The 21,204-nt window shown below is 55.7% G+C and overlaps 2 protein-coding genes and 2 non-coding genes across 8 annotated transcripts in view; all 4 read right to left on the reverse strand.

Moving 5' to 3' along the window:
* Window positions 1-6,244, reverse strand: part of PLXDC1 (plexin domain containing 1) — a 62,789-nt gene extending 56,545 nt beyond the window's left edge. Inside the window, exon 1 of the mRNA XM_047081750.1 lies at window positions 6,169-6,244. Coding sequence (XP_046937706.1) covers window positions 6,169-6,244 — 76 coding nt within the window. The remainder of the gene's footprint in view (window positions 1-6,168) is intronic.
* A 2,085-nt stretch (window positions 6,245-8,329) lies between these two features.
* On the reverse strand, window positions 8,330-8,401 carry TRNAC-GCA (transfer RNA cysteine (anticodon GCA)). Its single transcript has one exon. It is a non-coding gene; the product is annotated as a tRNA-Cys (tRNA).
* Window positions 8,402-9,077: 676 nt separating this feature from the next.
* TRNAC-GCA (transfer RNA cysteine (anticodon GCA)) lies at window positions 9,078-9,149 on the reverse strand. The gene has a single exon. It is a non-coding gene; the product is annotated as a tRNA-Cys (tRNA).
* Window positions 9,150-9,820: 671 nt separating this feature from the next.
* On the reverse strand, window positions 9,821-17,896 carry ARL5C (ADP ribosylation factor like GTPase 5C). 5 transcript variants are annotated; one of them, XR_006962349.1, is made up of 6 exons: window positions 15,249-15,388; window positions 14,576-14,636; window positions 13,276-13,423; window positions 12,512-12,595; window positions 11,427-12,054; window positions 9,821-10,673 (listed from the first exon to the last, which is right to left on the reverse strand). XR_006962349.1 is itself a non-coding variant. In XM_047081171.1 (6 exons), exons 1-6 carry the CDS (start codon window positions 15,292-15,294, stop codon window positions 10,625-10,627), a joined length of 540 nt encoding a protein of 179 aa, XP_046937127.1. In that variant the 5' UTR covers window positions 15,295-15,383; the 3' UTR covers window positions 9,821-10,624. The 5 variants fall into 5 exon arrangements, 4 of the variants coding, with proteins under 4 accessions (XP_046937127.1, XP_046937125.1, XP_046937126.1 ...); XM_047081171.1 differs by having other exon boundaries at window positions 11,903-12,054; window positions 15,249-15,383; XM_047081169.1 differs by adding an exon at window positions 14,883-14,958 and having other exon boundaries at window positions 9,821-12,054; window positions 15,249-15,273.
* Between the last annotated feature and the right edge of the window lie 3,308 nt (window positions 17,897-21,204).

Genomic DNA, 21,204 nt, shown 5'->3' on the forward strand with positions numbered 1-21,204 from the left:
TGTGCCGGGCTGCTCTGCCCAGCTCCCCGGGTCCTCCTGCAAGCAGCCCTCGGGCCTGGGCTGGAGCCAGAACAGGAAAGGAACGTGTGCAGAGCAAGTAGAAGGGCTTAGCCAGCCTGGAAAGGGATGCTAGAGGTCTGCACGCATCACAATCCTGCAACTGAGACAGGAGGGTGCCTGCGACGTGGGGGCCCAAGGCCTGAGAAGAGGGCTGGGAAGGGGGGCCCAGCCAAGATGAGGGGTCAGGGAAGGGACACCCGCACCCAGAAGCTGTTTGACCTTGGACCCATCTGCTGACCTCTCTGAGCCTCAATTCCCTCATCACTAAAATGGGGGTGACAATCATGTCTACAGGGCAGGCTGCCATGAGCATCAAGTGAAAAACAAATGCGAAGGCTTTAGAATGAGAGGGTTCAGGGCCAAGGTCAGAGGCAAAGAGTCCACTAAGTCGGGCAGGGAAGGGGATGGAGAGGGAGACTGCCCGGGAACCTGCCCTACCCTGGCCCGGCCCTGAGTCTGACCCTCTCAGCCCCCACGACATCTGTCTCCCTGCCACTCTTCCCCCTCCCAATTGGCGAGGACAGGACATCACCCCCTCAGCTTGTGGAAGGAGCCAACGCAGCTGGTTGCTCACGTGTGTCTGTGTGTAGGGACCCACGTGCCTGTGCACACGCAGACTTGCCTGAAGGTCCGGGCCGTCCCCCCTGCATGCTCACACATGTGTTGCACACTCTTCCAACCCTCGGCCACTCTCTGCTCTACCTTCTGTCCCGCATCGGACAGCTTCACCTTCCCAGCACCCACGTCACGTGAGTGCACCTGCCCGTGAGTGACGGCGAGAAGCTCCCGGAGATCACGCTGTTCTTTATTCATCCACGCGTTCACCCATGGCCCCAAGCAGCATGCTGTCACAGCGGCAATAGGAAGAATAAAAATGACAGCTGACTTTTCGAAAACGCTCACTCTTTGCTACCACTCTTCCCAATGCTTTAAAACACATTAACTCATTTAATCCTCCCAATAACCCCTTGAGATCGGTGCTAGTTTTAGATCTATTTTACGAATTGGGAACTGAGACACAGAGATGTTAAGGAATCTCCCCAGGTCACACAACGAGTCCATGGCGAGATTGGCACACAGGGCAGGTTGACCTTAGGGTCTGCTCAGGCCACAGAAAGTGTAACAAGAAGCGCCCAGCGACCCCAGGCTATTTCCTAAGGTGCAGGGGCAGCCCAGGGAAGGACAGGCATGTGGGCTGGGCTTACTGGGGACCACTGGGCCTGAATTTTGGAGCTGCCCTGGGAGACTGTGTACCCTGGCATGCAGGAGGGCGGCCCAGCAGCAGTAGAACCCCAGGTCTCTCCACGTGCCACTGTCCTGCTCTGGCACAAGAAACCACGGGCTGACTTCAGGAGGCCACGTCATGCCACCCCAGTGCCTGGCCAAGCCACCCTCGTCCCACCCATCACCCAAGCTCACCATTCCAGCCCCACGGCCACAGCCTCCGCCCTTAATGCCCTCCAACTAGTCTCTCACACTCTCTCCAGGGCATTCTTTCTAGAGGACACACGTGATTCCATTTCTCCCATGCGTCCAGCTCTCCAGAGCCCTCCAGCTGAAGGCCCTTCCTGACCGGATCCCTCCTCTCTCCTCCGCCCTCCTGTCTCCCTAAAGCCCTCGCCAGGATCCAGCCCTGCTCTCTCTGGCCACAGGGCCTCACACACGTGGCTTTCCCAGCCGGAACCACTCTGCTCCATAAATGAACCCTTCTTCTGATGACCTTTTGCTCATCTTTCAAGTCCCATAAGATGTCATCTCTCCCCAAAGCATCCCCTGACATCTCTCCTCCTCACCCCAAATGCTACATGCATCATCCCGGCCCTGATCCCAACATGTTGTGACTGTCTGTGCATCTGCAGGCTCTAGGTACCTGATACAGAGCAAAGGCTTAGAAAGTACATATAGATGAAGGAAGGAAGGAAGGAAGGAAGGAAGGAAGGAAGGAAGGAAGGAAAAGGAAAGAAGGAAGGAAGGAGAAAGAAAGAAAGAAAGAAAGAAAGAAAGAGGAAGGAAGGAGGGAGGGAGGAAAGAAGGAAGGAAGGAAAGAAAGAAAGAAAGGAAGGAGGGAGGAAAGAAAGAAAGAAAGAAAGAAAAAGAAGGAAGAAGGAAGGAAGGAAGGAAGGAAGGAAGGAAGGAAGGAGGGAGGAAAGAAGGAAGGAAGGAAGGAAGGAAGGAAGGAAGGAAGGAAGGAAGGAAGAAAGAAAGAAAGAAAAAAAAAGGAAGAAGGAAGGAAGGAAGGAAGGAAGGAAGGAGGGAGGGAGGAAAGAAGGAAGGAAGGAAGGAAGGAAGGAAGGAAGGAAGGAAGGAAGGAAAGAAAGGAAGGAAAGAAAGGAAGGAAGGAAGGAAGGAAGGAAGGAAGGAAGGAAGGAAGGAAGGAAGGAGGGAGGGAGGGAGGAAAGAGAGGGAGGGAAGGAAGGGGAGGGGGATCTTTAAATGTTACTTGAGATCCGCAAGGCTGAGAAAACCCTTCCCCTGGGGCACAGGCCCACTGGAAACCCTCACTGCAATGCCACAGCAATAAAGGAGCACAGGTTTGGAATCACACAAACTTGAAGTTGAACCCTGAATCTACTACTTACTGACTGTGACGCTGAACAAATTACCTAATCCCTCTAAACCTCAGCTTCCTTATCTGTAAAAGGGGAATGATAAAACCTACACTTGGAGTCTTTAACAAAATACCAGCAAAGTTCCCCTGCCTTTCCTGGGTTTTACGTGAGAACCAACTTTCCAAGGAACTTGAGAGAGTCTCCAGACTCTGAGCTGAAATCTGGTGCCCTAGTTACGAAGCCCCCAGTCGCATCCTCTTGCTGGGAAACCCACTGAGGCTCCCACCGTGGACCTTCCCCTGGGGAGAGGGAAGGAGGCACAAGGGATTAGCAGGAAGGGACCACCAAGTAGTCAGAGAAGAACGGGAGAGCAGAGAAGTGTGAGTTTCTCTCGAAGGGAGAGTCTGGGGTCCGTGACCACCTCTGATTCACTCACTCATTCAATACACACTCATTGAGACCCTACTGTGTGCCAGGCACTGCACTGGGTGCTGGGGCAACAAGAGGGAACGGGCAGAGACAGCCCCTGTGCCCGTGAAAATTCTAGTTGGAAAACACTCCTGCAAAATGAAGAGTGTGGTGAACAAGAGAGCGTGCGGTGGGGACGGGTGCTCTAAGACAGACGGAAGTGTTGGGCTTTATTTCTACCCTGGGCAGCGCCATCATGGTGGGCCTCTGTGTGGAGGAGGAGGTGGCCCTTGAGCTGAGACCTGGATGAAGAGAAGCCAGTGTTACTTGAGGACCAGAGGGGACAGAGCCTGGATGTGTTGAGGGATGGACCTGGGGAGCGTGAGAGCAGGTGCCGGGATGGGGGGCGGGGGGGGGAGGCTATCCACTCTAAGAAATTTGGACTTTAAGGCAATACAATCCAAGCTCTTATTTATTAATGTTTTCCTGAGAAATGGAAATTTTTCCCAATTGGAAAACAAAACAGAAATCTGGACTTTAGTCTCAGTTTGTTTGGAAGTGTCTGGTGGCAAGAAGGAGGTCGGAAGCAGAATCATGGTTATAAGGGGCCCTAGACACAATCTGGCCCAAACCCCGTTTTATAAAAGAGGAAACCAAGGTGCAGAGAAAGGAGGAAGTGGCCAGGATCACCAGGGATTGGGGTTGGGCCTGATCTCCCGACTCCCAGACCAAAGACATGCCCTCCAGCTGCCTTTTCTCGCTATAGCTGTTTTAGGCAGCATTGGTCCCACTGGGGCCAAACCCTGCTGCCCCTGCCAGTGCCTCCTAAGGCCATCTTCCTGTCTGTCCCCCTCTAGTGGTCTTCCCTCCCCTTCTGACTATATCTTTAAGGTTACTCATCTTTCTCCTGCTTCCATTCTAATGATGGATGGAGTTTCAAGGCTCCACCAAACAAGCCAACCCATCAAGAGGGAGGGGAGACCGCAGCCCCCTCCTGAGGGCCCCCTGCCCACAGAGCTTGGAGCCTTGGGGCTCCGCTGCCCTTTCACCAGGCCCCAGGGCTCCGCCACTGATCTGAGCCAGGCTGTCCCTCCTTAGAGGCCTCCCCTAGAATATCCACCCCTCCACCTCTTCCTCCAGCAGACAACACCCCCTACCACCACACAGACCTTTCCTCCAATCCAGCCAGGCCTGGTGAAAAAAACCGCTGGACCGAGAGTTAATAGCTGCCCCCTCTGGCTTCCTAGAGCTTCCTTAAGTCCAACCCATCTCTCCTGCTGCAGAGAAAGTACATTTTTTCCTGGCTGAATCTCTAGCAAAGCCGAGAAGACAGGGTGTCCTCTACTTAGAGATTTGAATTAAGTCTCTGCCTGCCCCCCTCTTCCTGACCTCCCCAGGTATCCACGACCCCAACCCGACTCTGAGGAGGCAGCCCTCAGCCAGGCCCCAGTCTGGCCACCATCCCCCAGCACATGCTTGTTACCTCTCAATTCCCCTTCCCCAACCGTCTCCACAGTTCTCCCAACTCAGCCAGGGGTCCAGGGCCCACCCCCCTCATCAACCCAGTCACATCCTGGGTTCAAAAGGTCTCACCAGGTTTGGGGCTGCAAAGGACTTCAAAAACTGACCTGTCCAACCTCTTCCTTTTTATATGGATTTTTTGAATTATCAATTACCCACACATGTCACAACAAATCTGAAAGGGAACGACAGTCATAAAAAAGAAAAAAAAATCTCTCGGAATCCCACCACCAAGAGGTAAAGATTTTGCTCACAGCCTCCCTTTATAAGTGGAGAAACAGGCCCAGAGAAGGAAAGTAACTTGTTCAAGGTCACACAGCAAGTGAGATGTTGGGACAAGAAGCCAAGTCTCTGGCCCTTGTCTGTGTGGTCTCCCTGAAACCTGGTGGTTCTGAACCAACAGCCTCTTGCCACATCAGCTTCCACTGCTCTCTGCCCACATTTTCACCACCAGTACCCTTTCCCACCCTCCTTCTCAACAGGGACCCAAGCTTGTCTCAGCTACATACAAGGACCATTAAAGTCAAGAACGCTGTCACTGATGCTGTGCCTGATGTAGCGCACCTCAGAGACAAAGCAGCCCCAACTACAGCATCTCCCGGACAACCTCGTGCCACTGCTCTGTCCCATTTAAAGGACACCTATGTCAGTGAGGCATAAAGCTCTGTCTTCCCAATTCTCTCTGTCAAGAGGCTGGACTGCAAATCACCCACCTCCCCAACCCCAGAGAAGGTCTGGGTGCCTGAGGAGAAAGGAGGGGCATGTAAAATTGCAAGCCGAAAAAATGGTTCTTTTATAATAAGAGAGACTCAAGGTAGACCTCAGAAAGGACTTCCAGGTGGGAGAGGTGATTGTGGAGAACGGTGCCGGGGAGAGGAGTGTGCAAATGGGAGCCCCCCACTACCCAGAGCCAGAGCAACTAATGGCCAGAGTCCACAAGGACAGTGCAGCAAGAGTGACAGGGGGACCCTGGAGGCTGGGGAAGGGGGGAGCAGCAAGTTGCTTCTTCGTGGGCCCAGGACTGTTCTCCAGGCTCCAAGCAGGGAGACGAAGCCTGCTAGCAGGCCAGGCTGCTACAGAGCTTCCCCTGGGAGAGATGCTGGGTCTCCACCATTCCCCTGATTGCTCCCGCCCAGCCCCAAAATCCGACTCAGACCCAACCTGGGTCAGCTTGGGGGTGGGGGTGGGGGGCGGTGGGGCACGGAAGAGAAAGAGGAGGCAAAGCTGGGGCAGGAGGCACCGCAGGCTCCCCATCTCATCAGATTCATCCTTCTTCAGTGTGACCAGGGGTCTCTACGACTCCCCCACTGTCCCCTTTGGGGCCAGAGTCACTGCCTTATGTAGCCCCCTCTACTAGGGTCCCTCCAGTGTCCTTCCAGGAGGAAAGAAGTGGGGGGTATCAGTGTCTGCCGCCTTTACTCTCACTCACGCATGTGTTTAAAGAAAGTGAGTGGGTCCCTGTCCACCTGCCACAGCCCACAGAGCTCTTGGCCCTCCGCGGACAGCGCCCCCCCCCCCCAGCCCGACATCGCCAGCTGGTGGGTACTTGCTCGTGCCCACGCCTGCCTGACTGCCCCCTCCCCGGCCCCGGCCCACCCCCCTCCCCCCCCCCAACTCCGGCCAGTCCTACCTGCTCCGGGCGGGGGGCTCAGCGCCCGGGCAGCCTCCCTGAGCACCAGCACCAGGAGCCAGAGCTCTGCCCGCATGGTGGGTGTCGGGACCCGCCCCCGGCCCGCTGCGGCCCGGGCCCCGGCGAGGGAGGGGCCGGGCTCGGGCGGCGCGGTCCCCGGGGCTGGCGGGCGGAGGAGTGGGCGGCGAGGCGGCGGCGGAGCGCGGGGCCCGGCGGGGCGGCGGGAGCGGGCGCGGGCGCGGGCGCGGGCGGGCGGCGAGCGAGCAGAGCGACGGCCTCCCCGGAGCGCGGAAGGGGAGGGGGCGGGGCGGGGGGGCGCGGCGCCTCCCGAGCGCTCTCGGAGTCTTCCCGGGTCCTCCCAGCCCTCCCGGAGCGCTCCGACGGCGGTTGGGAGGGGGCGGGGGGGGTGCTGGGGGCGGAGTAGGGGACGGGGCGGGGGACCCTGGGCTGGGAGAAGCCCTGGAGAGCAGCCGCGGCACCCCACCCCGCACCTTAGCTCCTGCCTCCCTTCCCCTCCTTCACTCCCGTGGGAAAGCCGGGGAGACAAAACCCTGGTGGGGGGTGCACACTCCAGGAAGGGACAGGCCGCCTCTCTCCTCGGACGATGGGCTCCTGCCATAGCGACCCCCCCAAGCTCTACCAGGCTTCCCGACTTTCTGGGCTGTTCCTCAGAGTTCTGTGGCTTTCTGATGCCCATCCCCACCCCAGGAATCTCCCCTTGCAGCAGAGACCCCCCAGCTTCTCTCACCAGTACAGGCCCGAATTCCACCCACCGACCCCGTGGCTCCTTTCTTTTTTTCCCGTCACTCCCCATTTCCAGCACCGTCTTGCCCACCAGCCCAGCAGACACGGGGGGGGGGGGCGGGGGGGCTGGGGTGAAGGGGGCCTGGCTCACACCTACTTTAAAATAGAAGGGGCGCCTGGGTGGCGCAGTCGGTTAAAATAGCCTGCACCTCCCCTCACCCCCCGGCCAGAAGGTAGCCGAAGCCACCCTTCTCTTTGGGGACTCCAGGCCTGCTCAGGGTCCCAATCAATCTTCAAAGCCAGCCCCACACCAAGAAGACGTCTCACCCCACCTGCCACCACCTTATGACAGACTCTGGGGATAGATCACCATTTTTTTTTTTTTCTTCCAGGACAGAATAAAAATACCCGCAATTTAGGAGATTTAATAGACGGCAGGGAATCAGGTCAGGACACGGAATTGTCTCTTCCCTCCCCTGACCTACTTTGTGCGATACCAAGGAGCTGGAGCACGGGGGGGGTGGGGGGGGGGGGACGAGTGAGGGGTAAGGGGCTTCTGGCTTCTTCTCGGGCTGGGGCCTAGGGACTGGACAATCGAGGACAGGTAGGGTATGGACTCTGAGTGCCCTTGGGGGAATTCCCCAGGAAGAGGGATACGCGTGGGGACAGGAGAAGGAACAGCATGGGCTGGAAGAGGGGTGTTCCCTGACAGGCCAAAGGAAGGACTTGAGAAGGAAACAAGAACTAAAAGACCCCCTAATCCCTCAGAATCCCAGTTCCTCCCTCCTCTGGATTCAGGGTCCCAGAAACAACCTCCTCCAGCCCTGAACTCTTTAATCCCTTACAATGGGACAAGGCAAAGCCTGTCGATAAGTTCTTCTCGTTGTCTAATTCAAATCCCAATTTTGCCCACTCTCAAATGGGAATAGGCATCCGCCTCCAGCTGTGGCTTCTTGCTGCCCTCTAGTGGCCACATGGAGAGACGCGGTCTGTCTTACAAGGTTTCTTTTAAGGGCTCAGGCTGAAAACAGCAGCTTGGAAATAGTTAGAAGCAAGGGACGTAAATTTTTTTTAATGTAAGCCTCAGGATCTTGAGTGTACATCAAAATCACCTGGAGGGCTTATTAAAACACAAATTTCTGGACGCCACTCCCAAGTTTCTAATTCAATAGTTCTCAGAAAAAGCGAGAATCTGCATTTCTAACACGCCTCCAGGTGGTGGTGCTGGTCCGGGGAGCACATTTTAAGAACCGTAACTTGAGAATTCCCGCTTCTTGCAGGCTCTCGTCTTTCTTGCACCAATTGTCGTCTCCCCAAAAGAGGGGTAGCGAAGGAAACGTCAACATGAAATTGTGGACGGGGGGAAACTTTAAATAAAAACGCGCATGGACACCGTGGTCCACGAAAACTGATCCCAAGGGGGCACCCGGATTTGAACCGGGGACCTCTTGATCTGCAGTCAAATGCTCTACCACTGAGCTATACCCCCTCTGCTGACGTCCCGGCGCGGTAGCCTCTTAGTGCTTCTGCTGCGCAGGCGCTTTGACGGATTTGCGAAAAGTGGAGTCCGACGTTTCCAAAAATTGGGAATGATGTCAATCTCAAAAGATTACTCTCCTGAGCGCAGAACTTGTTCCCCGAAAATGCAGTTTGGGAATGTGGGAGGAGAAAGCCCTCGAGATCATTCGAGAGCCCTCGATTCGGAGACATTCTCTTGCGCGGGGTTCCCAGTTTCCTGCCCTGCTAGAGCTCCTTTATTGCTTCTTGGCGCCCCTCTTTCCGTCCCGCACGCTCAGGCGCGCTTCTCTGGGCCTTCCTTCCCCAGCCCAAGCCTGGCCCTTAGATACTCGGCCTCCCTCCCCAGGAAAAGCCGTCGGGTCACTGGCCAAGCCGACCTGGGAGTGGGACCGCCTCAGCCGTAGCACTACCGAAATGGGTCGTCTGTATCGTCCACCTAGGGTTAGCCCGGAGCTCCTTGCCCTCGCACTGCATCGCTCTAGTCGACACACGCGACCTGAGTGCGTGGATCTGCGGGGCGGGGACTCCACCCTGGCCTTCCTGCAAAAGCAGGTAACAGGGCCCTGAGTTGCATCCCCTCTCCCTTGCTAGGGCACTTTGAGAGGTGGACTGCGGGACAAAGAAAACACGAAAAGGCTGGAACAGAGAGGGGGCACCCGGATTTGAACCGGGGACCTCTTGATCTGCAGTCAAATGCTCTACCACTGAGCTATACCCCCAACACGCCGCTACCCTCTTCTTAGAATAGATTTCTGTAGTATAAGAAAATATTAAATTACGCTGTTACCTGAGAGCTGTGCCAAAACGATCTAATGGAAAAAGCAGAATCCGAATGGGGATGGCTAGGATTGCTGAGTTCTTCCTCCACAATCACGCCTCAGGAAAACCACAGGGTTAAGGAATCCTGGGACCTCTACAACTGTGTCCTGACTGCCCCCGAGATGTCCACTGCCTGACTTGGGAAGGAGAGAGACCCACAGGTTCCAGGACCATCCCAGGTCTTATGGGGTAACGGCGCTGCTCCCTCTATACAGATGGACAGCCTGGGTTTCCATCCTGTCTTCAGCTCTACCGAGATCGGACTGCTGGGCTTTTCTAATCCCTAAGGGCCTCTACTTCCCTCCTCCATGAGTCAGCATCAAGCCACTCCACCCCTAGCCCCAGGTACAGCCGAAAGCTCCCAGTCCTGGCAAGCCAAGTGTCAGTTACCTGAGCAGAGGGTGATAGAGCCCAGGACCAAAGAGCCAGCCAGTCCTCTGGGCAGATGGACCTTAAGGCACCACCCCCTCTATTTCCAAGGAAGATTTTCCGCTACCTGATAGCCCCGTACAAAAACCAAAAGCCAGTTTGAAGCACAGGTAGAAGGAGCAGGCAGAAATAAGAGGTGAGCAGTTTTCAATGGCATTTATTACACTTTTATAAAAATTCTAAAACAATGTGGAAAAAATTCATTACAAAAGATGGTCAAGATAGGCACTCTGTAGGAATCAGGGAAATTTGGGAGGAATGGGATTCACATTGGAAGGACCGGGAATGAAGGGCATAGGATGAGATGGCTGAACGCTCACAAGCTGTGGTCAGAGCCAGCATCTCAGAGGGAACAGAAAGGCCTGGGAGGAGTGGGACTCCCCGCCATGCAAGGGACTGTCCCTGTCTGGGGTGTCCCGTCCTCCTCCCTCTCCCTTCCCACCAGTTTTTGGCTTTGCCCTCCTTCCCTTGAGCCCGCCCCTTCACCTCTCTGGAATCTCCTTTCCTCAAAGATGGCTGAGGGGCCAGAGAGCTGGGGTGGGAGCCAAGGGGCCGGGGGTGGGGTTCTAGGAAATAAAGAGCAATTCCAGGGGGTCTCTTACTCAGCCCCCTCCCCCCCCGCCATTTTTTCCTCAAAGAGGCTGCAGGCCAAGGGGACTGGGCTCCACATCCTAATCCCTCAACATGTCTGACAGCTTGCCTGGTGCCTCCAAGGACACCTGCTTCCACGGAGGAAAGGGCAGCTTTTCTGCTGTCCTGTCTACAGCAATTCAGGGCATGCAGTCAAGCTCACAGGGTTGGGTGGACTGTGGCAATCTCACCTCACTGTCCATAGCCGACCCAGCTCCCATCCGAGAATCGTAGAAAAGGAATAGTCACTCGGGTTTTCCACCCACGTAGTCCAAGCAAAACCCCCAAAGTATTTGGATGGCCTCAGCCTGGGACATCAGTTGGCAGTGGTCTGAGACTGCATCCACTGGAGTCCCGCGGGCAGCCTGCAGGGAAGGTGGAACAGGGCAAAGATCAGCATATCCTGCAAGGATGATGGCCTCCAAGTCCCCGGCCCCTACCCAGAGCTGACGGAGGGGACAACCAAAGTCGCATCCAATCTCTCAATCGACAAGTATAAATGGACTGAGTACATCAGGTTACTGGTGAAAAAAAACAGACATGCCCTCTGCGGTCTACCGTCTGGCAGAGGGGATGGATGTGGGTTGCGGGAGGAGGGTGGCAAGGACACTATCAGAAACGTGTGGTGCCTTGGGCCCACCTGCCTAAAGTCTCCGGGCGCCTGGGTCCCCAGCCTGCTGTGATCCCACTTGAGAGAGAAAAGAGAATTTTCCAAGCCTGACTCAAGGCCCTTTCTATGTGACCGTGACCTGGCTCCTTCACATCCTTCAGGTATTTATACTCAGCAGCTACTTTCTGGTGGCCCCTCCCTGGTACCTTATCCAAAATGGCAACATTTGCCCATGTGCTTCCAATCTCCTTTGCCTACTTGATCTTTCCCAAGCATTTATCACTTTCTAACTCACTATATATGTTTCTTATTTTTATTGTTTAGTGTCTGTCCCCCCCCCCCCAATGGAAAGTAACCTCCATGAGGGCAGGGGATTTTGTGGTTTGTTCGCCGCTGTTTCTCTGGTGCCTAGAAAAGTGCCTGGCACAAATTCGGGGCTCGATAAATGTTGGATGATTGATGTCACGTGCTCTCAACAGGAACTTACAGAGGGAGTAGATATACTCACCCTCCTCTTTACAGATAAGAAAACTCAAGGTTGGAAAGAGTCAGCAACTTCTGCCTGGAAGGCTTGCCCCCAGGTCTTCCCATGGCTGTGGCCGTCTTCTCCCCATTTGGATTGCAGCCCAAAGGTCATGTCCTAGTAGAGGGCGTCCCTGACCACCAGAGCTGAGTCAGACCCAACCCTGCCCCGTCTATCACTGTTAATCCAATTCCACTTTATTCAAAGCACCTCTGTGTACCTAAAATGTTTGTGCTGAGGTGGCCTGTCGCCTGTCTTTCAGAACGAGCCTGAGCACAGGCACTCTATCCTGCTCACTGCTTACCCACAGCATCTCAGCTGTGGGTGGGTGCTTGACTGACTCGGCCCAGGAGCTAAGTGTGAGCCAGATCCTGACAGGAGAGAAACAGGAGAAGGTTCTGATGGTCAGCTGTTCATTGGTTGGGCCGAACCCTGGAGGTGCAGGTGGGGCAGCCACTAACCCTTCCCCAGTGAGGGCACAGCATCCCTGTATGTGCCACGGGTGGTCTTTGATGGCACTAAGAGTGAGGAATTGAGAGATTTCCACGGTGGTCATGGAGTCCTTCATATCCTGCTTGTTGGCAAAGATCAGGACGGAAGCATCTCGCAGAGCCTGTGGACAGAAGAGCCCAGCCCCAGTCAGCCTGCAGGAGAGGCCCATGCCCAGGTGGGACAGGGACAGGGCAACCACATCAAGTGAAAACAACCACATCCATGGACACCGACAGCTCACGGAATGCCTCCCAACCAGCTCATGTGATCCTTACAACGGTCCCATGAGGCAGTAATTTGGTGATCCCTCCCATTTCATACTTGGGCAAACTGAGGATACGAGAAGTGAAGCAACCTCTTGGGGGGTCCCACAGTGAATGAGAACCGGGGTCAGGACCTGAACCAGCAACTCTGGCTTCTGTGACCAGGCGTGCTGAGGGCATTATTGCTCTTCAGACTGCCGGGGTGGAGGCTCTCAGAGACTGGGGGATCAGGAATGAAGCTCAGAGAGGCTAAGTGAGTCGGCTGAAGTCACACAGCGAGGACACTGGGCTCTCTCCCAACCTCAGGGGCCTTACCTCATGGGCCAGCATCCTGTACAGCTCCTCCCGAGTGGTCAGCAGCCGATCCCGGTCCGTGCTGTCAATCACAAGGATGATGAACTGGCCAGCAGAGGGGAACTGTGAGCCGTGGGCTTTCCCTCTGATGAACGTGTCTCCTGCCCACTGTGCTCCCGGACCGGCCTCTGCACCACCCGGATGTAAGCCCCACAGAGAACTGGTCTGGTCTCAAGCTCTCACTGCCTCCTTGCATTTTAATTCCCTTTTCCACCCAGGCAGTGGGGGGGTGGGGGGGTGGGGGCGCACAGCACAACCTCTGATTGCGTGCCAGAGGCTGGGCCAAGCCCTGGCCATTCACGACTCCGGTCAGGTCCCCCTCAGGTCCCCCGTGCCGTTGGGACCATCGTGATCCCCATTTACAAATGAGGAGACGCGTTCCGCAGGAGGACAGATCTTGCTCTATGACACACAGCTGGTGAGCGGGAGAAAGTAAGGCCCCTGGAGACCAAGGGCCTACCCCATGCAGTGCATCAGAGTGCAAGCAGACAGATCTGCCAAGGAGTATCCAAAAATCTTAACTGAACGCTGTGCTGCATTAAGTATTTGAAACATATGCATTAGCTATTGTTTTATTATTTAAATTTCACAACAATTGAGGGAAGTCATTGCAATCTCCACCTCACCAAGCGGTGGGGGGAAGCAAGGCTCAGAGAAGGCTCAGTGACGGGCTCACATCACACAGCTGCCTTGAAGGCCCCTTCCGGCCCCGATGCTCTCCTCACCTCAGTGTTGGAGTAGTACGTGTTCCAGGTAGAGCGCAGAGCCTCCTGTCCCCCTATGTCCCACATGAGGAAGTGTGTCTTTTGCAGGACAATCTCCTCCACGTTGCTACCGATGGTGGGAGATGTATGGACCACCTCATTCATCAGGCTGGGGAGGGAAGACAGGTCACCAAGAGCGCGGCCCGTTCTGTTCCCACCCCTCTGCTCGCAAGTCAGGCTGAATCAAACTCAGAACGGCTCAGCCCGGGGTTGACCAAGTCTCTGGGCCCAGGGGAGTGCAGGCAGGAGTAAGACCAAGTCTTGCCCTGGTGCAGACCCAAGAGATGGGAGTCTAATTAGAGCAGTGTCCCCAAACTTTAATGTGCAGCTGAATCACCTGGGAGTCTTGTTAAAATGCAGGTTCTGATCCAATGAGCCTAGGCAGGGGCCCAGTGTTTTGCGTTTCTAACAAGCTTCCAGTTGATGCCAATGCGGCTGGTCTGTGGACCACCCTTTGAGTAGCAAGGGATTTGGGGAAAAGGAGACCGATACAAGCAAAGGCCATCAGAGAGGTGCTTTAACATAGAAAACACTCACCGTTTTATATGCAGGGAGTGCCTCTGGAAGATCCGGGCATTAGGGCGGGGAAATTTAGTTTTCACTGTATGTGTGTGTAGTGTTTGATTTTCTCTTTTCTTCTGGTTTAAAATAACCATTTATATACACTACTTTTTCAGGGGAAAATCTTCCTAAGTAAATACTCTGGAGGCTCCAAAGGAGAGAGATGCCATCCAGAGACTGCATATTGGGAAAAGCACCGATGGATAATTAGTCAGCACTTGTGTCCATCTCGGCTGGATTGGGAGCCACAAAGCTCAGCCAGACTCCAAACTGCACCCTCTCCCTTTTGGGTGTGAAGAAGGGGACAAAGTTAGGAGGCAAAGGTGAGGTGGGGAGTTAGAAAGGAGAGACCGGCCGCTAGGGGGAGCGAAGAGCAGGGAGGCGGGAAGAGAAGTCAGTTTCTGACAGCTTCAGGGCTGCACAACCCAGTCTGGTCGGTTCGGGGCCGGGCGGGGGGGGGGGGGGGTGTATGGCGGGGAACACTAGGGCTGCCCATACGGGCAGGATTCGAATCCCAGGCGAGGGGCCACAGGTCTGAAGGCTCACTGTACCAGGAAGGTCACACCAGCGTCCCCCCTCACCACTCCTCCTGGCTAAAAACCAGGGGAACCCAGGGAAGGGCTCCGGTGATTGGTCCAAATGTCTGTCAGTCTGGTGGGAAGACCCAACCCCCACCTCTTTCCGTCAGAGGGTCACTTACAACTGGTAGAGAATGGTGGTCTTTCCCGCATTGTCCAGTCCCACGATGATGACCTTGTGCTCTGGAGTCATGCAGGGGGAAGGGCAGGGTCAGGGCCAAACTCAGTAACCAAGGGACCGTGTGCCCTACCGGGCTTCCCCAGAAGAAGACGAGTGTTTCCAGCGGGCTGGGAGACCTCTGCCCACTGTACCACTTCTGCTCCCCTACACCCCTCCCCCACACAAAACCAACTGGACAGGTTTGCTTCCCACCCAGCCCCGGACACCCGCGCCACTCCCAGACAGTAGAGACGAGAGCTGAGCGCCACCTCCGTCACTCCATATTTCCAGAAAAGCGGTTGTCCGAAAGGTCAGGGGCGCCCTGGGCTTGCCAAGAGAAGGGGTCTGGGGAAAGAGCCGAGCGCGAAATCACCATCGCAGGAAAAGCGGCGGCGGCTTTTAGCCAGGAGGAAGGAGGCTTGTCCAACCCTGCGCCCCGGGGTGCACCGTAGCGCGCGACCCTCGAAGAGCAGGCGGGGAGGGGGCAGGGGAGACCGCGGAGTCTGCAAGAAGTGTCCACGCAGGGCTCTCGGAGCCCGAGGTCCCCCAGCGCATCCGCCCGCACCCCAGATCTGGGGAGCCCCAGGTGGGAGCCGGATCAAAGCCGTCGCTTGAAGGCACTGTGCGCCCTTTACCCTGGTTCGCGAAGATGCTCATCAGCTTGGCGATCAGTAGTCCCATAGCGCGTCTCCGGCCGGAGAGGGGCAAGACTCAGCGACCTTCGGGCACCCGGGTCTACCCAGGGTGCTTGCAGCCCCGCCCCCCGGGGAGGGGGGTCAAGTTTTGCCTGTGAGGTCACGGAAGTCCCACGAGTCACCTGCGGAGCCTGGGAATCCCCTGGGACGCTGCCCCCACCCCCCCGCCCCGCGGGTGCTATGCATGTCACGGTGACAACGAACAAGCTACTTGTCTAGAGCCCTGCAGGTGCGAGGAAAATGGGGTCCAGACTCCAAATCCTCCCCTTTGCCCTGAGAAAGCTCCAGAGGTTCTCTGGGCGAACTGCTCCCTCACTGCATATCAAGGATGCTCACCGCAGTGACCCACAACCAGGCCCCAGATCTCCCTTCTCCAAGTGCCACGTCTGGGTCGCTAGACTGAAGCAAAACCCTACTTTCTGCACCTGCCAGCTATGGGAGCAGAGGGCTCACTGATCCTCTCTGAGCTGGGAGAATATTCCAGCTCTCAACGGATCTCTAGTGGTTTCACTAGTGTGGGGCTTGTAGGCCCCCTCAAAGTTAGTTCCCTTAGGGAAGGGCAGGGTCTCCCAAATCCCTTGGTGAGAGGCAACTTCTAGAAATAAATCAGTACTGCTTCTATGATTCATTAGCAAACCGACTGCTCAGGCACAGCCCCCAGATCGTGGGCTGGGGGGGGGGGGTGGACATCTGAAGATAGGAATGGAACATAAAGAGAGATCTCACAGCCAGAGGCCGTATAGAGGGGCGCCCGATACTAAGAGTCAGGAGAGGAGAACCTGGGCCAAGAGAGAGCCGGGCTGGAGAAGGAAGAGGAAGGAGGAGATTTTTGTTATGAATTTCCTTCTTTGCTTAAACTGGGAAAAACCAGAAAACAAAAAGAGAAGTGGAGAAGGCAAACCAGCCTCGGGCTGAGGGGGCAGTTAGTTGAGGCTGTTATCACACAGGAGAATCAGCTCCTTCTGCCCCACGGCCAGTGCCCTCCTAGAGCCATTAGTGCTCCCCTTCGCTAAGGGAACAACCTCTAACTTGTCTCCCTGCCTCTGCCTCCCCCTGACTCAGCACAGCCCTATTCACCTTTGTAAAGCACAGCTCAGATGATTGCCTATCGCCCACTGGCTTCAGACCAGTCTCCTCACCTGACATTCAAGAGCCTCCGTGAGCAGCCCTCACCTGCCTTTGCAAGTGATCTCTTATGTCCTGCATCCGCTGGTCCTTGCCCGCAGAGGCCGAGCCCCTTCCAACTCGGCATTTGCTTCTGTGTTCCCTCCACCTGAATGCTTTCACTTTCCCAGGAAGGTGGATCGACTCCTAAAACTTACTAGCTGTCTTCCATAAAAGCCACCTACTTCCCAAGCCCTGGCCTGGTGCTCCAGACAAATGGGGCTTCTCTTTAGCCTGAGATTGTAGACTGGCCTGTTTGTGCCAATCAGCTGTGAGACCTAGAGGGTGGGGTTCATGTCTTGGTCGCCTGTGTTCTGCTCCCCACTCCGGGCCTGGTCCCCTGCCTGGCACACATAAGAAACGTGTGGCTATTGAAGTACAGTAAGTTATGCCATAGCTTGAGAGATGGTGTTTCGAACATTTAAAAAGAGGTGTGAGCACAAGTTGAAGAGGAATGAGGAAGGCTGGGAAGTTCATGGAGAGAAGAGGGAAAACAATTGGCTAAATAAGGAATTTTCATCCCACCCGCCTTGGTGCCTGGAGTTAGAAGGAAGGAGAATTGACTACCAGAGCCCGTTTCAGCCCCAGGAAAGGAACGCGGAGTGTGATGGCAGGCGCAGGGTGGGTAGCGGGGTGGGGGTGGGGGTGGGGACACAGAAAGGTGCTGGGGGAAGCAGCAATCCTTTAAGCCCTTTTACCATCTGTTTCCGGGGGGTGGGGGGGGGAGGAACCTCAGTGCATCCTGCTCCCACCCCCCCCCCATTACCACCACCAAATTGCAGAATTGAAAGTGACATTCTGCTAGCTGGAACACATTCAGTAAACAGACAAGGGCTGCTTCTGCTGTGAAGCCTAGGGCCTCGGTCTTAGGGGGCATTCATTCATTTATTTGACAAATATGAGTCAGGAGTTAGGAAACATGCCAAGTAGACAAAACAGACCCGGTCTGGCTCTTTTGGAGCTTACGGTCTAGTGGGAGAGAGAAATATACGCACCAAAAAACCAAAAACAAAACCAAACCCTGAGAGACAGTAGGTAGGATGGCCTGACTTAGAAGGGAGTCACAGCTCACTTTTCTGAGGATGTGATTTTGGAGCTAAGACCAGATTTTCCTCTAGGGTACCGGCTGGAACACCCCTTGCTCCTGGGCCATGGAGGTCCCAGCTCAGCTCCCTTGACTTTTTGGAAGGTGGAAACCTTCAGCCACACCCAGGACTCACTGTGGACAGAAGCTACTGGTCAAGGAATGAGATGAGGGGTCCCAGATAAGAGGGGTCCCAGCACCTCAGTTCTCCACTCCCTGAGGTGACCGTGGTGGCAGCATCAGCCTCTCTAGACCTCATCCCAGCCGACTTCACGGTTGTTGAAATCTTCACATGTTGACAACCGCCAACGTGCTGAGTGTACATCAGTTGAGGGCTTGTGGTTACCAAAAGACAAGACTCTCTCTTTCTTCATCTCTCACTATCTCCACGCCACCTCGAAATGCCCCCGCCTGCAAGTTCCGGGCAAATGCAATTTCAGGCAGCAGATGCACGAAGAGAAGACAAACATATTCAGACACCTGCTTCCTCCTCCCCTTGCAGAAGCTGGAGTAGGGGGATTAGCACTAGATTTAGGGCTCACAGGCACCACAGATCTTGAACTCCAAAGATCTGAATTCAAGTCCTTGCTGCATCCCTGTGCAGCTACGGACAAGCTGCGAGCTTTATCTGTAAACTAAAGTTAATCATCTCCGCCCTTGATTCAAAATATCAGCCTCCACCCCAGATAGAGCTCTCTGCCGTTCCCCGATTCTCCAGACCAAGCACCCATCTGTCTCCTGCTCTTCTCTTGGACGTCCTCCCGCGGGCACCATAAACCCACCTTGTCCAAAGCTAGACATCATTTCTGTCTCTAACCTGGTTCTTCCACCTGCTTCCTCTATGTCTGGAAAGACCATCGCCCAGAGTCACCCCGTGATGCCTCCCTCCTGCCTCCCTCCTTCTCTCTGGCCACCTCCAAGAGCCAGATTGGAGAGCTCTTGACTCTACCTGCTAGATGGAGGCAGCCACTGCCTCCTTTCCCCTTCCACTGTTGTGGCCCATTGCAACCCCGCCCCCCGCCTCTTACCTGGAGTATTGCAGCCGTTTCCAGGGCAGGCCCTCCAATTTATGCTCCAAACTGCAACCAAGGCAACTTTGCCATTGCTGCTTACAATCCTTCACTTTCTGCACACTAGCTTCAGGACAAAGCCCAAACTCCTTAACATGACTCAAGGCCCCCGTGACCTGGTCCTGCTGACCCCTCTCTGACCATCACCTTGAAAGCACACTTTGCCTGTGAAGTGCCAAGAAGATGCCACGCATGCCACCCGCTTCCTCTGCCTTGAACACTTCCCCCCAGGCTAACTCCTAACCAGCCTTCTAGACTCCACTCGAGCCTCACCTCCTCTGAGAAGCCTCTCCTGTCCTCCCCAGGTTAAGGGCATTACCCTTCTTCCAGGTTCCCACAGAACCCCGTGCTTCTCACAGCAGAGAGCTCATCATGATGTCCTGAATTGTCTGCGGCTCCCTTTCAGACTTGGGCCTGGTACTTGGTAGGTGCTCAATAAATGTTCAGAAAGGAGTAAAGGATTGATTCCATTGAAAGGCAGTGGGGTGAGAGCTAGGCTGGGAGGCAGAGACTGGAATCCAATCCCAGCAGTCTTTGCCATCAACTCCCAGGGACCTTGGGCCAGTCACTTGGGTCTGTTAACCCCTCACCTGAAAGGCCTAGATGTCTGTTGCCCTACACACACACACACACACACACACACACACACACACACACACACTTTGGGCAGAAGCATTCAGATGAGGGACCCAGGAGCTCTAGTTCCCCAGGTCCACCATCCCAGAAACAAGAACCAAGAGAATGGAGAAATGCCATGGCGAGTGCCATGTGAGGGAGACACAGGTGAGAGCAGTCACAACGGTCAGAGGTCCACATCCTGCCAGCTGGTAATGTCACCTGCTGACTTTGTCCTTCTTGATGTTCTCAGGCTGGGGCTGGGGGAGTCCCCGTTCTCTCTCCCCCGCCCCCCAAGTAGACCTCTTCCCCTCTCCCAAAGCTGGCTAGCGGGGCATCAGTGGATGAGGGAGCTGGTAGGAACTCAGCCGCTCTCTCTCAGGTGTTGGGAAGCAGTAGAGGCCACAGGAGAAGAACGAGCACATGCCCTTAAGACATCGTGCCAGTGGGTCTGGATCTTACCCACTGAATAGTGCCCGCGACACCGCATCTCTCCACCTCAGCTTTGCATTTTTCCTGGCTCTACTTACGGGGTAACAGGTTAAGACTTGGGGCTGGCTTGAATGGGAAGGGGAAACCGGCCACACAGCTCCCATCAAGCTTGATCATAATGCATCAGAGCCACAAAACAAAGTACCATCTCTCCTGCTGAGTAAACAACTTGGGGCACAGCTTCCTGCGCCCACCTCTACCTCTCCCCCTGCATGTGGGCAACTCCCACATGCCCGGCCGGCCACCGTGTGGCAGGAACAAAAAAAGCAGGCTCGGGAGGCAGCTGCAAAGGACAGGACGGCGGTTTTATATGTGGCAAAATACTTCTAGGGGAGTACAGACAAACAGACAGACAGATGGGGGCACAGGACACCAGACAGGGAGGGAGGAAGGTTGGGCAGTGGTGTCTTCTAACCAGTAAGTGGAAGATGCACCCCACCCCAGGTGGGGGGGTGGGACAACATTGGCACAGGAGGTGGCGAGACAGGCATGAGGTGCCCATCCCTGAGGCGGGCAGCCGGGCAGGGCCCAGTCCTCGTTGGCACAATCGGCTCTCTCTGGCCCAGCTGGGTGCTGGAGAGGGGCAGGGCTGCTGGGCTGTAGGGATGCTAGGCAGAGGGACACTCCGGGGCAGAGGGGGTACCAAGGCCTCTCCCAGAGGGAGTGGACATGGGTAAGGACAGGGTCACAAGAGGCAAATCCGGAGCAGCAGCAGCAGCCAAGCCCCCCAGGGGAGATCCGAGGTCCCGAGGCAACCGCTGGGGTGGTGATCGCCTCTTGGGCACCCACCCCCAGGGCCTCTCCCCTGGGGCCTCCGGGTGAGAGTGAAGGAGCAGTTTTTTGGTTTCAAAATGAGGCGGACTAAAGTGTTCCATGGGTGCCACACCCAGGTGAAACAGGGTGGGGGGCTCAGACGCAGAGGGGCCCCCCTCTTCAGACGGCAGTAGGCAAAGGATGTTGTAGGCAAAGCTCATTCCTGGGGTAGGCGAAGGCTGAGGCATGGAAGTGGTGGGGTGGGTAGCAGTGTCTTGGGCTGCCCACTCCTCAGGGGTCTAGGTCCTGGGCAGGCAGAGGGCACTACATCTGATGCCTATCCCCTTCTACCCAGACCCCTCCCCAAGACAAGCTCCCCATGGGGCTTCCGTTCCATAGCTTCCACCCACCAGACAACGCTGCCAGGAAGCTGGGGAAGGGGTGGGCACGGTGAAGGACTCTGGACCTGGGGTTTGGGGAAGAGAGCCCTCGTGGGAAAGAGTCTGTGGTCTCCCTCTCCAGGAAAAGCCCCCCCACCCTTCCCAAATACTCCAGGTTGGGGAAAGAAAGGGCTACCCCATGTAGGACCCTTATTTAGAGCCCCAAGTAGAGTTAAGGAAGTGCACCTTTTCTCTGGGAGTGAGGGGAGAGAGCCCCCTGATGTGGGGAAGAGGGGACACTGCAGAAAGGTGGGCATCCCCCTATCCATCCACAGCAG

Source organism: Lynx rufus, unplaced genomic scaffold (assembly GCF_022079265.1).
Source record: "Lynx rufus isolate CCGP_SWC_20201006 ecotype Redwood Valley unplaced genomic scaffold, mLynRuf1.p SCAF_18, whole genome shotgun sequence".
NCBI lineage: Eukaryota > Metazoa > Chordata > Mammalia > Carnivora > Felidae > Lynx > Lynx rufus.

Excerpts from the sequence above, each read along its gene's own strand:
- ARL5C (XM_047081168.1), bottom strand. The coding sequence starts at position 15,294 with ATGGGACTACTGATCGCCAAGCTGATGAGCATCTTCGCGAACCAGG. Across the intron at positions 14,637-15,248 it reads GAGCATCTTCGCGAACCAGG|AGCACAAGGTCATCATCGTG; the intron begins GTAAAGGGCGCA and ends GCATGACTCCAG. Across the intron at positions 12,055-12,511 it reads ACAGGATGCTGGCCCATGAG|GCTCTGCGAGATGCTTCCGT; the intron begins GTAAGGCCCCTG and ends TTCTGTCCACAG.